Raw genomic sequence first — 15,780 nt, 5'->3', positions numbered from 1 at the left:
TAACAGCTATACATGCGATGCAATGCACAGCGGCTTCGAGACAGGTGCTTACATGAAAAATGCAACCGCCTGGGAAAAGATATGGCTGCTTTAAACTCTCATTGGGATGCCATGACAAAATACAGTATTAGCTTTAAGTCAGAAGATGGAGAAAAATAGTAGTAGACAGTAGTTTTGTTTTGATCATACGGGTCAATTCTATTCTGAACTCAATTTTTGGAAGCTTTGAATCATAATGCAACGAAATGCCTGGAGTTATGTTTCATTTTCATTCATGTTAGAGTGATACTGGACAGTAATTTTTGTTTTTTTTGTCTAGGTAAATAACACATATTTGTGGTGTCTGGATTGCATTGAATAAGATACTGTTTGCCCAATAAACATATGATTAAACGGTGGCATCTGTAATCAGGAGTAACGCAAAAAGTGATTAATCTTGACATCTCATTAGCCTCTGTTTACCACGTTTACACTGAAAACAGAATTGAAAAAACAATAAGACAACTTTGTACAAACAAAAGCTACAGCGAGATCATGTGCAGATTTAAGCGTGGATCATTTCTCTCGCCCTACTCTCTGGAGGAAAGGCAAACGTATTCCTCAAAGTGTCACCGTACGGGCACGTGTCATGGAGAAGATCAGCGGGGGATTCTCTGATTGATGCGGTATGGACGTAGGCACTGCCAGCTCCCATAAATCAATAAATAAGATGAGCCATCTGCACTTCATCCGATCTGGAACCAGGCATGACTTTTAATAAACACATTTGAGTCAACAGGAGCGTGGTGGCGGTGTCAAAATGTAATTAATGGAGAGCTATGGGGGGAAATGGGCGAATATCAAGGTCAAAGATATCAGCATGAAGTCTTTATTCAATCTGACTCCATGTTTGAAGTCTGTTTACATCAGTTCACAGCGTCTTTACATGTTGATTAATGTGTTTGGGCAGTGTTGTTTTCATGTTTTTCATTTTATATATAACCTGGCATGAGCCAGATTGATATTACAGTGCCAGTAACATTAGCATTATTAATCTGGGGAGAGGACGCACTGTGGAGCAGCATTTGCTGCTGATTGGATCAAGCACATTGCAAGTCCATTAAAAATGAACTTTTGAAAAATGTTATGTGTGTTTGTGTTGTGTGTAGCAACATACCTCATGTTATTTGCTGTCGTCACGTTGTTAGTTAGCTATTTGGCCCAAACCACTTATGGTTTTGGACGGTGGAGGAGCCGTTCAAGATGGATTCTCTTATGTTTGTGAACTCACAAATACCGCAAGCTTGTAGGCAAGCATGTACTTACTGAATTATATTATCATACAAGATGTGCAAAAGTACTGTGACTACAATGGAAAGAGAAAAAAAAAATCCTAAATTCTGAAGTGCAAGGAGAGACACTGAGGCTGACAAGTGTCCAGCAGTGCTGCAGCTTGAATAAATATAGTTCCCTGAGTTTGGTGAGTGATTAACACATAAGACTATTAGGGCTGAGACGATGCACTTTTGTCATGGACCGACACGTATCACGATACTCAGGGGCTGATCTGATACGTACTGCGATACAGTAAGTACTTATGATAAGTAAAATGTTTACCTTAAAATGTATAAAAACAAAACAGTCTCGTGTCCAAAGTTTATCAAACCAAATGCCATTTGACATTTATTGAAGTGTTAAAGGAACAGGCCACCGTTTTCCAAAATGAGATATGTTCTTACCTGAGCTTAGACGAGTTAATGCGTACCTGGTCTTTGTGCGTGCACTCAGTCCCACAAAAAGACCAAGGATGTTGTTAGTATTTAGCCTCTCCTCATGGACCCAAACGGGGGTGAAGTTAGAAGCAATCAAGCTCTTCCACGTTTTCCATATTTAAATACGGTTACGTAATAACATCTTCACTCCTAAAGAATTCTGCAGATATTACAGCACGGATGTCAAAGCTGCTACGCCTTACAATATAGTTCCCCTTTTTATCCGCTGAGAAAATCAACATGTTTAATTCTGTGTAACTATGCTTGGATCGTGTAACTGCTCACGTAACCATATTAAATAGGGAAAACGTGGAAGAGCTTCGTCGCTTCTAAGTTCACCCTGGTTTGGGTCCATGAGGAGAGGAGGAGAGGCTAAATACTAACAACATCATTGGTCTTTTTGTACGACTGAGCGCACGCTTAAAGACCAGACAGGTACGCATCAACTCGTCTAAGCTCAGGTGAGAACATCTCAGTGTGAAAAAACGGTGGCCTGTTCCTTAAGACTCAAAAGTGCATTAACCCAAAAGTGCTCTTACTGCATGAAAAATGCCTCCAAAGTATTGCAATACTTCATGAAGTATCGATACTTGGTATTGCAGCAAAAAGTATTGCGATAAGATTCAATATGACATTTTGTCCCAGCCCAAGAGACTATACTACAACATTCTTACAATCAGCCTTCTTAAAATGATTTTTTATTTCCTCTATTGTAACATCTGTGATCATGGCACGTCTCTTTCATTAACAATCACAACATCCTAAACCATCTGGTTTCAGCTTTTCTGTTGATGACCAAAGTGAACACTTCACTAAAAATCTGAATACCACAAACTTTTTACTATTTGAAACATGTGCAGAGTTACAGTGACGTACCTGGGGCAGTGCTTGCATCACGGTGTCCAGCAGCGCTCTCATTCCCGTGGCCATCTTCAGCAGCTTGAGCACTGAAAAGGCGTCAGGATTACAAGTCATTCTGAAGTCGCTGGCCTCAAAGTCTGAGTCAAGTCCCAAGTTCTGTGCTTCTCAATTCACGTTTTTTCACGTCTGTGCGTACAAAATGAGTGCAGTCAGATTAGGATTTTGTTTTCCACTTGCTGAACATCTTCGTAGTGAACATCTACCGTTTGCTCAAATCAGACTTTTTACTTTTGGTTTTAGGTCAAATTAGTGACTCAACTCTCGACTTCAGTCCAGGTCACGACTTGCAAGTCCACTTTTCCTGTGGTAAAAGTGTGTCTTGGATGTACCTCGAGTGATCCGCAGGACCCTCATGATCCGGATGATGGTGGGGTTGATGGGCAGCGATGCGTTCATTTCTATCTCCTCCAGAGTGATGCCCATGATGGACAGCAGCACGATGGCTAAATCCAGCTGGTTCCATCTGACAAGAAAGAGGCTAACTGTTATTTGTGGCATAATGTGCATTGTTTTCTGTTGTTTCTTTGCCAACTAGATATTTTGACAACAATGTGGTTAACTAGCATCGCCAAATCGCTTGCAAATATTATTCCATGTGAACTGAAAATGATGAACCTCTCTTTGAAGAATCTGCGCAGGCCAAAAGCGATGAGTTTGAGAATGGCCTCGATGACAAAGACCAGAGTGAAGACGTAGTTGCAGTACTTGAGGATCTCCTCTAGGAACTGCACAGGACACAGTTGTTTAAAGCCTGTACTCCGGTGGGACAGGAGGGAGGAGGGATAGTCGCCATTACCTGAGGCTGGTTGTAGTGCTCCATGCTCATGGTTAGCAGGTTGGCGAGGATGATGACGGTGATGAAGAGGTCCAGGTAGCTACTGGTGCATATGGTGTGGATGGAGCGTCTTAAAGGGGAGTAGTCCGCGTAGTATGGTCTCTCCTGGGCTCCTGTGGGCAGAGAGTTAAGCGTAAGAAACAAGAGCTTTCTCAACAGACACTGACTAGAAATCCCTAGTGCTCTATAAGCAGGATCGATTTAACATTAAGCATTATCAGTGCTGTAACTAAAACTAGTAGCAGACTTGGATCGTGTAGCTTTTCACGTAACTGTATTTAAACAGGGAAAACGTGGAACAGCTTGGTAGCTTCTAACTTCACCCCAGTTTGGGGCTATACCTATGCTGGGAGACAGGGGCGTAGCACCAAATTCTGGGCCCTAGGTACACACTATCTTGGTGGACCCCCCCATATGAAATTCACATTTCATATTCTATGTTCTTTGTCCACATAACAGTGGTTTAGTGGTTTGACAGTGCAGTTAATTTATTTTATATTATTACTTTATTATATATACTTTAACTAAATGAAAAAATGGGTTGGCCAAAAAAGTGCTTCATATACAAACACATATCCAATCCAATGGGTACTTTGTTCATGGTTTGTTTGCTTGTTTGTTTGACATCAACGTTTGACTTGAAATTTCATCTGATTTGTCTTCAGTTACAGAAATTGAATAACCTTTAATTCTGTAGTGACATAGATATTCAGATTAGGGTGGAATATTCTACTTTCATTGGGCCAATTGAAATGGCTAGTTTTAGGTAGAGCATAATGAGTATTAGCATATCACATTAAACAGGAGGACTGCACCAGGGACATAGGATATTTGTGCTGAGAATAACAAAATTAATAATAATAACACATTTGTGACTTTAAAATAGGCATTAAAATGCTATTTTACAAAAAATAATGATACTATATGTTGTCTCTGTGGCCCACAGGCCTGAACAAAAAACTCAAGGGCTTCAGCCTGATTTAGTCTCTCACCATATTTGAAGCCTACCTTTAAGTGTATTATCAGTAAATTCTTGTTCTATAAAGTTACGTTGGAATAGGCTAAATGGCTCGAGCAATCCACCTTCCACTAAAACCATGTTGACTCATCTCCAAGTCATTAGCATAATTAATTTGCCAAAAGTAGCGTAAGCGACCTGCGGCTTTTGTCACTGTGGCCTGATGACAGTCAATTACGAAAGGAAAGAGAAACTTTAGAGGCTAAAAGGATGAGAGAAAGTACAATGCAAAACGCTTTTTGCAGCATTTTTGAGGGCCCCTACCCTGCTCTGGGCCCTGGGTACTCAGCACCCTTTACCCCCCAGTCCGACGGCCATGCTGGGAAAGGCTAAATGCTAACAACATTTGCGTGACTGAGGGCACGCACAAAGACCAGACAGTTACTCATCAACTCGTCTAAGCTCAGGTCAGAACATATCTCAGTATGTAAAAACGGTGGCCTGTTCCTTTAAAATTGAAACGTTTATAAACACAAAGTGTAGCAAAGTGCTGTTAAAACTAATGAAAACAAAGGAGTGCAGGATAAAAACACCCCCGAACACAAGCATCAAAAGTATTGCGACTGATGTTTTATTTGGCTACAACATCAAGTAAACGCTGATGCCTTTCGGCACAAGCCTTCCTCAGAGAGTTTACACTGATTGCACTGACTTATATAGTCAGTGCAATCAGTGATGCTTCTATAGTATAGTCCATGCAGTTTCTCATGTACTGAACAATGATTTCAGTTTGAAATGTTGATGATGATAGTGGCAGGTCCAAATGATTTGTCGATTTATCAAGCATTCTGCAAGATGATCAGATTACCTGTAATTGGGAAACCAGGTCGAGGTTTCTCTTTTCTCCCACTGGGTTTTTGAGTTTCCCTTGCCACAAAGAAGTTTTGATGTTTGGTGCAGCCCTGTGAGGCCGTTCCTGTTGCAATACTGGGCTGTACAATGATTGATTTGAACTTAAGGTCCACATGTTGTAAACCTAGGCCATATACATCAGTGCAATCAAAACTGTTAACGTGATTACTTGATGTTGTTGCCAAATAAATGACCTATAATTCTGTCTTGATAGTATTTTTTATAAAACATTGTAATGTGATACCCTTTACACATTTTTTGGGGAAAAAATGTCATTTTTGGGTGTTAGCACTCACGAGACTTGAAGACAGGCAACTCCACTCCCTTGATAGTAAGTAAATCTATAATCAGACTTTAACAACAACATTTGGACACCTTAGCCTTGACATTTTTGTATTTATACCAAATTGACAAATGTCCATGTCCTTGGTTAACCCTACCAGTCCACACCCCAACAGGTCAAAATCAAGTCTGAGCAAGTACTATGTCAGAGCTGAAAAAAGAAACAAAAATGAACAAAAAGCACTCATCTAAACCCGGTGTATCTCCGGAACACCGGCCCATCGCTATGACAACCCTTGGACAAGTTTCCATACACGTCGTACATATACCTCCTCACACATGCTAAAAGATTCATATGACATAAGCGATGAAGTCAGCGGTGGGAGCGAGCCAAGTGCCGACCCCTGAGTGTGAGCAGAAAGTGCCACCTCAGGGATCCAGGCCGATCTATCACACACTATCGCACATGCACCGCCTCATGGCACCTCAAGGTGTCTTTGGGCTCAAACCCTCACTGCCTGCTGCCAAACGGCTCACCCTGCAGCACTACCAGAGATGACACTGCAGATAGGCTCATGGACACACATTATCAACAACTTGAAGGAGGTAATGAAAGAAAAACATCTCCAAAATAATGCTCAAATACACAGGCTGCTGCCGCCAAGGACACACTTTTCAATTTTCGTAATTGAAATCCGAAAGCCATTGTATTTCATATTCTATGTCTCCTTCTTTTTATTTTTTGTATTTTCTTTCAGCTTATTATCCATTCATCAGACAGATAAAGTACACTATTCACCCTTCCATCCATCTTCTTATGCTTTATCTGAGGCTGGGTAACGGAGGCAACAGTCTCAGCTAAGATGCCCTATCATCCTTAACCAAGGCGCACTCATCTTCACAACACAAATTGAGAGAAAAATTGAGAGAAAAAATTGAAATATACCAAACAAATAATTCTGCATGCATTATACACTGGGAGCACAATCAGCCATATTCTTATTTTTTTTCCTTCATACTTAAGAACTCCAAACGGCGTGAAACTGAAAGGTTGTTGTATTGAAGTGTTCCAAGTGTTGCCGATGTTTGCAATGAGAGGAAGTGTGGCCAAAGCAGGTCCACGCTCTTAATGAAGTATGCAGAATCATTATGCAGCTATTTACCCTCACATAAAATGGGAGGGAAAAGACATCTGAAAAAAGAAAATGACAAATTGTTGAAATCTCAAAAAATATTAGGAACTCAGAACCAAACGCCCAATGTTTTGTTGCCAACAGGGTCGTAGGAAGTGAGTTGACAGGACATGATGCAAAGTAACAGTAACAAGTGTTATCATGCTGTCATTTTCAGCAGCTGCAACCGACCTGAAGTGTCCAGAAGTACAAGGTGTTCAGTGCTCAGAGACAACGCCAATGGGGCAAAAGTGGAAACTCACAAGACACAGAATATGGACCTGCTTTGGCCACACTTTCTCTCATTACGAACTAAGCCATCACCTGGGACGCTTCAATCCAACAGCCAGTCAATGTCACACAGTTTTGGAGTTTGAAAATGTGAAGAAAAAATAACGATATGGTCCAAAAACTAATTTGCGTACTAATTGTGCAAAACGAGTAGCACGAGCAAAAGCGGAGGAGCAGCAGCGGGATCAATTGTTTTATTTTTCAAATGTGATACAAAGCGCGAGCACACAGTGTACACAGCGGTTATAATAATTGGAATGACTACAATGTGAGACCACCAAAAGAGTTACGTGATCAAGTATGAGGTCAGGACTAAAACTGCCAGCCGGTCTGATGGCCGACTACACACAGCATCAGCGGCCTGTCCTCACACGCCTCGTATCTGCAGAGGGACACAAATACAATGTGCGGGTGAAAAACTGGCTTCAAAGGCGCCCGGACAGGAGCGGGCTGGATGCGAGCGGAGCGGAGAGGTGATGGTGAGTTTCCAGATGCCACAGTAGCAAGCGACAACTGCAAAACAGCAACCGCGATTTGAGGTTTTGGAGGCTGTGACCTCACAATTAGTTGTAACATAATAGCACTAACGGCGACAAAGAAGAATCACGTTCATCTGGTCGTCCCCAAACTCAGGGCAAACCAGGCTCAAAATTTGACTAGCACTGGCTTGACGTGTCTAGCTCCCCTTCCTAGTAAAGAAGAATATAATGAATAACAATAAAGAAATTACATTTAAATGATCATCCTTTCTTTTCCCTAAACAATTTGACATATGCAAATCTCCCTGGTTTTATGAGCTTGTTTGAATAACTCGAGTGCTTGTTAAGTTTAGCTTGTGAAATTTAAATAGGAGCTTGCCTTGTAAATACAACATGTCGCTGTCCTTGGTCCTGAGCAGTGACTACATCGGAGTGTGGTTTGCTAATGCGGAGGAAAAGAGCCAAAATATGGAGACAGTGATTAATGGGCTGCTTTTACACGGTGTACTTGATGTTCCAAAGGCTGAAACAGAGCAACCGCCTGCTGCACTCTGGTACCATTATCCTGCCCCTCCGCTATCTGGCATTTCAGCAGCAACAGCGTGGAGTATATTCCGACCTGCAACCCTTTATGCGGGATAGATTTTGCATAGTTGTAACCTCAGCCCCGCAGGACAAAGTACTTTCCCCGGCCTAGTGGGGCCTTTCCGAGACGTACGTAGGAGTAGGCGCACATTTTGAGAGTGAATATGTGTATTTATGTGGTATAGATTGATGAGGGAACAACTCACATACATGTTTACAGGACGTCTCAATCCACTTCTCGATGAACTGTTACACTGTTCTCCTCCACAACGGCCTGAAGAGTTTGAGTGTGTGAAAGTTTTTTGGGGGGGCCAGCGCACAGTCCTGCCCTCAGTCCCTCTGCACACCTCTGGGATTAACTGGACAGGAGCCCGGCCTTATCACCGGACATCACAGCCCAGCCGCACTAATGCTCTCCGGCCCAACGGGAGCTAATCCCTCCACCCTGGCTCCCAAATCTTGTGGAAAGCTTTTCTGGTCCAACGGTCACAGCACAATATTGTCCATAGTTTTGGAGTCAAGTGCTTTAGAGAAACTTCATCTGCAAATCTGGTCATATTCACATCAAGTTCAAAGGATCTGGACTAGGACGTGGTGTGAATGAACAGAAACGCATCATTTGCAGAGGCTGGTGTCTATAAAAAATTCCCGATCCCCGCTGCTCCGTCCTCTCACTAAATACGATAATACCAACTCATTTCTCTGGGTTTCTCGTGCACCTGCGTCTGTCCGTCGCTCGCTCGCTGCTGCCATTACTGTGAGTTGCTCGGCGGCTGTGGCTCATTTAGCGTTCATGTTTTCTGATATTGATGCGCATTGAGACTGGTTATTTTTACATCATGCGTGAATCATACCAAAGTCCCAGGAACACTTTGACCTGGATGAGAGTTGGGATTCACCTGCACAAGATCAAAACAAACAAAAAAACCTCCTGGGGTCTCATTTATAAGACAGTACGTGAGATCCAGACTAACAGAGTATGTACGGAAAAAAGACTTCATGCATGGAGAGAAATGTATAAACCCTCCGTACACACACCTGCACATAATCTCCTCTTCACTGATCCCACCTGGAGCAGAAATCAGCATAAAAGGACAATGCAGAGCAACTTATGAATAAGATTTGCCTAAACATAAGGCGATAATGAATAGGTTTTTGAGAGTGCAGAGGACACAGACAGAAAGGGGCAGATCTTTATTAAAAAGTGAACTCTGCCTCAGGTTGGGATCGTGCACTGTTTTCCCCGAAAGGCAATTGTTTTTGGTTAGGTGATTTTCTGAGTGTAAGTATCAAGTGATAGACAAAAAAAATAGTATTAGTGTTTAACATGTCAACAAAATAAACCCATCCCAGACGATTAAACCTCTCTCTACCCAAAAAATTGATTTTGTCTCTAAAAACTGTCTGGCCTGTTTGTGTATAAAATGAAGCTTTCTGAAGCCCCTGTAAACGGCGCCCTTACTTCGCCGTCTCTTCTCCAGCCGCTTCTGCCTCTTCTCCTCTCTGATCCGGGCCTCCTCTTCCTCCTGCTGCTGCCGGCACTTGTGGAAGTTCTCCACCACCACGCCCACGAACATGTTGAGCACGAAGAAGCTAACGATGAGGAGGAAGGAGATGAAGAACAGCAGCATCCACGGGTTGTTGTTCCTTATAGGCTGCGGGAGGACAAGGCCGGGGAGTGTAAAGAGGTGGCATGGGGACAAGGAGGGAGTGAAACGGATGATGAAAGGGGGAGAGAGAATGGTTGGAGAGGAGAAACAACAAGACAATGTAAGTCCTGAGTCAGCAGTCATCCTGGCAGCACTGTCAACCCAAATGTATTATTCCTCTTCTTCTCCTCTCTTAAAGCTTGTCTTATCCCCGGAAGAGTCTTTCCCAAACAAAAGGATCCAATGCAGTCGGTGACACCAAACAAAGCTATAACTCGCAGATGTACAGTACACACAGCTCTCCAAGTACAATCCTGTTACTGTATGGCGTCTAGTGGGTGCACTGCTCCTGCTGCCGGCACTGAGCTGCAGAGGTATTGTTCAAATCTGAAGGTAGATTTGGGGCACAGGAGATATGAGTGGCTTCACACTATCCAGCCTTGCATTAAGTTCATTTAACAGAGGTGAGTCAGCTGTAATGATAGCCCATTTGGTGCAAACAGTCTCAAATGTGGTGTGACAGGTATTTCGAGAAACAGAGCACACTGCAAAGCAAATGTTTCTAGGACTGCACAATATTGTGAAGAACATTGGCACAACATTAGCAACTCATGACAAATTAAATCTATAGTAAGCCTTTATATTCATTCAAAGCCTGAAAACAAAATACAAAATATAGGGATGTGCCAATCAAAACCAAAGTATTTCGATAGGAGTGCCAGTGACCCACAATTCAGGCTCAATATCAATGTCAAGGAATTTTCACTTTAAAAAAAAGACAGATATCTGTGCATTCAGTGGTTAAAGGAACAGTCCACCGTTTTTCCATAGTGATATCCATACTAATATGGAAAGATAATAGCATCTTTCCATACTAATATCTTTACAGAAGATATTACTGCAGCGACGTCGAAGTTATTACGCCTTACACTATAGTTCCCCAGTTTATCTGCGTAGAAAATCCACATTGTTTAATTTTGTGTAACTATACTCGTGCAACACTTCACGTAACCATATTAAAATAGGGAAAACGTGGAAGAGCTTGGTAGCTTCTATCTTCACCTCATTTGGAGCTATAGAGGAGAGGCTAAATGCTGACACCGTCTGTGCTGTGTTTACGTGGCTGAAGGCACGGGTGAAGACCAGACAGGTATTACTGAACTCGTCTAAGCTAAGATAAGAACATATCTCAGTATGTGAAAACGGTGGCCTATTCCTTTAAGGCTGCTGCACATATGGCAGAACACAGCTCAGTTCTCAGCGTCGTAGGTTAACGTCCCAACTCTGACAATTCACTGAATGTCTCTCCCTGTTCTTCAACCCCCTTTCACCTTGTGCTGTCCTATCAAATAAAAGCTACAGGCAAAAAATGTTCTATGTACAGTGTCCTTGGCCTGTGTTTTCTCTTCTGCTGCCATAGTAACATAAAGAAGCTCCATTTTCAGAATAATTTAAACACACAAGAGGAAACCGAGCTGGGTTCATGGTTCATTTAACCTTCAGGGTTAGGTTTGAGACACAGCATACAAACTGCTCCCTGGAAAGCCACGCCCACGGCCTCATTCTTAATTTAGTGTTCATCCTGGTTTGCTTTTGAATGTTTTGACAGTGACACAAGTCGACAAGCAGATTTACATTTTTGTTTACTTTAAAGTGGACAGTGTGGCCGTGGAATAGTTATTTATGTGCGTCCTCATCTCGCAGTCCTGCTAATTTAGTGACATTAGGGTCCACCCAGCTCTGAATGCTCGATGCCTCATCTTGTCTTCTCGTGGCATTACTCATCCTGTCCTCCCCCTGTCCCCCCTCCTGTCCTCCCCCGTGTGTTCGTGTGTGCTAATGTGAATGCGCTCACTTGCTGGTCCACCCCGACTGCGTCCAGCCCGTCATACATGATGCTGACCCAGCCGTCTTTGCAGGACAGGACGAAAAGGGACATGAGCGCCTGCAAGAGGGACATTTATTAAAGACAGGAGAGACATCAGTCAGATTCAAGAGCAGCTGTCACTCTCGGATGGAAGGGAACGCGAGTGTCTTTGTGTCCGCGGGCATAAATCACAGCGGATTATGTACGGGCAGGCGCGCCGCTTCTCTGCGCGATATGTCCAGTATACTGTCGTTATGCTGCCCTCCTCCGCTGCCACCAGGGTCACACTCGAAAACTCATTTCTTCTCAGCTTTGGTGCCCGTCATGTTACCAAAAAAACATTTTCCAGAGAGAGTCAAGATCAGACGATTAAAGTTTTTAGGGTTTAGTCGACAAGATGTTGCTTTAAGATTTGGGTAAAGCCAAACTGGAGGAAATGTGCTTGGTTCAGGTCAAATATTAAAATGTAAAACACAGCAGTTATTGTTAAAAATAAAACATTGTTATTACAGTATGTTAGATGTAGTTACCAGTAGTGACCCTGCAGCTTAAAGAGTTTTTCCAAGGCTTTTTTCTCAACTTTTCTTTTGCATTTCTATATTAAATTCATATTGCACGGGTTCTGGATAAAATGCCCCGCGACCAACAAAGACCAGCTTGACACAATAAGCAAGATTAGCATTTAGAAGATCATAACCTACCTGTCCCAAGTTGTCGAAGTTGTATTTGCGGCGGACCCAGCGATATCCCGCCTCCAGACACTGCGTCATGTTGGTGATGTTGCTCAGGTCCCGGCCCTCGCAGTGGAAGAACTTCCCTTTGAACAGCTGTGACAGACAAAGGCACAAAGACAAACTCACAAACTACAGAAGGGAGAGGAGACTTAAATAATGAACGAGCGCAGAACAATGTACAGTAAATGCCCACAGGCTCTGTGTATGTTCCCGCCATCTGCTCCGCACTGCTTTATATGCAGCACAGGCCAGTTTCATCTGCCGGCACTTATCGCTGTACTGTATAGATAACGTTAAAAAAAAGAAGAAAAAAGGCTATGAAGATAATGCAAAGTTTTGTTTTAGGAGGGACATGTTACACATACTAACACAGTGTGCAACTTTAGCATCACTTTTGGGCACAAGCTCAATATTACACCAAAGTATCTCGTAGTTTTAGGAGCTGGAAAGTATTGGCCTTTTTAGAACGTTAATATGTCTCTATTCATTGAACTGTATCCTGCATAATTGTTTCTGTATTTAAAAGACATTAAGGAGTGAGAGATTGGGCTGGTTAAGGAATTAAAATGCCTTCTGCAGGCAACACTGAGGATGACAGGTGATAAATAATGATACAAACTTCCACTTTCAGCCAATGGCATGCTAATAAATCGATGGTGCCGTGATGAAAGCTCCTCAGATCAGGTCCGGTGATGATTTATGAACTTCAAAAATGTGGAGACATTTCTGTGTTGCATTTACTCTATAACAAAATCCAAGGAAATACATACTGGCAAACTTCAGCAGGAGAAGAAGACTCAAAGCAGCGGGAATGATGTAAATTATAGATATGTTTTGGATGAAGGAACAATGCTAAAGACAGTGCATGACATGAACTAATGGCATAAAACATGCAGCTCCTATGAATCAATACAGCAGGAAATGTCTGGGTTTCTTGAGTTTTTGTGTTGTTGAATAAGGTATAATAATAACTTAAAGCACCAAATAAAAAAGTGGAAAAACAGAAGTCATTTCGTCCTTTGAACAATAATTATAACTCAGCTCTGTAGGCCATTATCAGCAGCTCATTTACATTTCTCGATTACCTGAAGCACTCGGGAGCTGTGCCTCATTTATTTTCAGCTACAATGGCCTTTTTTTCTGCAACGGGAAACACTGAGTTTTTTCCATAACATACATTATTGCAAAAGGGAAGACCCGCGTGTACCTGAACTCCGAGTATGCCGAAAACAATGAAGAAAGCGCAGCAGATGAGGACAATGTTTCCAATTGGTCTGAGGGATGTGATCAAGGTTTCCACCACCAGTTTGAGACCAGGAGCGCGGCTTATTACTCTAAACAAACAAAATCAATAATACATACGGTCAGTGGTCAGAAAATATAAGAGTTAAGCCTTTGCATGTACCTTAGGGGTCTCAGGGTTCGGAGGAGGCGTAAAACTCGCAGAATGCCTAAGATTCGGTTTCCTCCGGCTGATGCGACGGACACCAGGATATCCACGAGAGACACAAACACCAACAGGCCGTCCAGCACGTTCCACGAGCTCTGGAGGTACACGTCTTTGCCCAGGTAAAGGCCCAGAGCAACCACCTACAGAGGAAGGTCACATCAAAATCATTCTTACACCAAATTATGTCAAATAAATGCAAACAGCACTGAATCACGATGTTGTGGTTTCTTGCGATATGGATCTTCCTATTATTATCTGAACCATTTCTGCTGGGAAATGTCAAATCAGCAGCATTAGCAACCGTAAAAACTCCACACAGATGGTTGGAAGATAAGTACAGGTGCAGTAGAGCTGGGCAATTCATCAAATTTTAATATAACCTCGTTTTTAATAATTGGCGATCTCAATAATCGCGTGGTGCGTTTTAGTCGACAGGATAATTGGCGCACTCCTGTCACACTCTGGAAAAAAAAATTCTGACGCTGAGGTGCTGCAGCGCCTGTCAGATCAAGCTCAGGGAATCACTCGGCCAAACAAACAGGAAGTCATGCGATGGCAAGAGAAGATGATCTGGTGAATTTAAGTGTAAAATCAGCAACAAACTCGCGCCTAAAGGGCAAAAGAGAGACGCGCGAGGAGCCGTCGCATTCGCCATTTCCCATCTAGAGTTTTAACACATCTGTGGCCAAAAGACTTGTAGCTAGAACTTAATACCTACCTTAATCAGCATCTCCATGATGAAGATGACGGTGAAGATGTAATTGGACACGCTGAGGAAGATCCGCTCCTGTCAGTCACAAACGCACAAAAACATGAGCGGGGGGATCGTTTCGGGACTTAAAGAGCTACTTGATCCGTTAACGAGGCAGTGCAATTTTAGCAGACATCATCATCAAAAGCGTGCGAACGGGGGAGAGCGTGTACTAACTAATGAAGCCCCCGTCGCTATTTCATCAGCGTATTATGTCGGTAGTTAACGCCGCTGTGTGGGACTTCGTTTGCTGCTTTTAGGCTTCTGTCTGACAAAGTTTGAGTCGAGAAAAAGAAGCATTCCCTCCAAGAAGTTGTGTGAAATTGGGATTGAAATAAAATAATAAATAAACATAAGTCCAGCGGAGATAAAACACCAAGTACCATCCATTATACTGGACATAATTAGGGCGTCAGTGCAGTAGTAGTGACTTTAACGCCTTCCCTTATAGAAGGGTGTTAAAGAAAAGGAGCTTCAAGGATTCCCATATGTAAATGTACAACTGTGCGCCTCTTGGATCTCCTATGAAGAATTTATAATAGGAATAATGCAGGGCTGATTATGTAAAATACCGACATTTCTACTGTGATTTTTTTTTTGCTTCTACATTTGCAATTTACTTTTTTAAAGCCAAGAGTAAGTTCATAAAGAAAACACATCCAGGAGAACTGACACTCGATAGAAGACGGAAAAATAATTCAAATAATACATTCATTTCAGAAAATTATTGGTTTTGTAGGTAATAAGAGCATGTGGTGTCTGTGAATGTTGAGATTTGCTCATATTGAGTATTCTTTTTCAGCAATGGATTGCTACAGTATACGGTGCCGTTTTAGCTCGTCTATTTTCCTGTCAAATACAACTTGTTACATAAACCTTTGATGTAACATCAGCCATAGTGAAACATAATTAGCTAAATTGATCTGGCACCTTCCCTTCCTGTTTTGGAACAATTCCTTTAGTCACACTGCAAAAAGTGCCCTACTAAAAACAAGGAAAAACATCTCAAAACAAGACATTTTGTCTTGTTTTAAGGAAAGAATTCTGCCAATGGGGTCAGCATTTTTTTCTTGCTAAGAATTCTTATTTCTAGAATATTTTTCTTATCATAAAACAAGAAAGAAACACTAAATTTAAGCAAAT

At 42.2% G+C, this 15,780-nt stretch overlaps 1 protein-coding gene across 1 annotated transcript in view; it reads right to left on the bottom strand.

The window, feature by feature from the left end:
* Positions 1 to 15,780, bottom strand: part of LOC306961434 (voltage-dependent T-type calcium channel subunit alpha-1H-like) — a 98,225-nt gene that overhangs the window by 10,243 nt on the left and 72,202 nt on the right. The window contains exons 21-30 of the mRNA XM_079554175.1: positions 14,605 to 14,673; positions 13,842 to 14,026; positions 13,644 to 13,770; positions 12,404 to 12,529; positions 11,691 to 11,780; positions 9,649 to 9,841; positions 3,469 to 3,620; positions 3,288 to 3,397; positions 3,002 to 3,135; positions 2,628 to 2,698 (exon numbers count right to left, since the gene is read on the bottom strand). Coding sequence (XP_079410301.1) covers positions 2,628 to 2,698; positions 3,002 to 3,135; positions 3,288 to 3,397; positions 3,469 to 3,620; positions 9,649 to 9,841; positions 11,691 to 11,780; positions 12,404 to 12,529; positions 13,644 to 13,770; positions 13,842 to 14,026; positions 14,605 to 14,673 — 1,257 coding nt within the window. The remainder of the gene's footprint in view (positions 1 to 2,627; positions 2,699 to 3,001; positions 3,136 to 3,287; positions 3,398 to 3,468; positions 3,621 to 9,648; positions 9,842 to 11,690; positions 11,781 to 12,403; positions 12,530 to 13,643; positions 13,771 to 13,841; positions 14,027 to 14,604; positions 14,674 to 15,780) is intronic.

The sequence above is a fragment of the Gobius niger genome, assembly GCF_951799975.1.
Source record: "Gobius niger genome assembly, chromosome: 3".
Classification (NCBI taxonomy): domain Eukaryota; kingdom Metazoa; phylum Chordata; class Actinopteri; order Gobiiformes; family Gobiidae; genus Gobius; species Gobius niger.
This window is presented reverse-complemented; position numbering and strand designations above follow the sequence as displayed.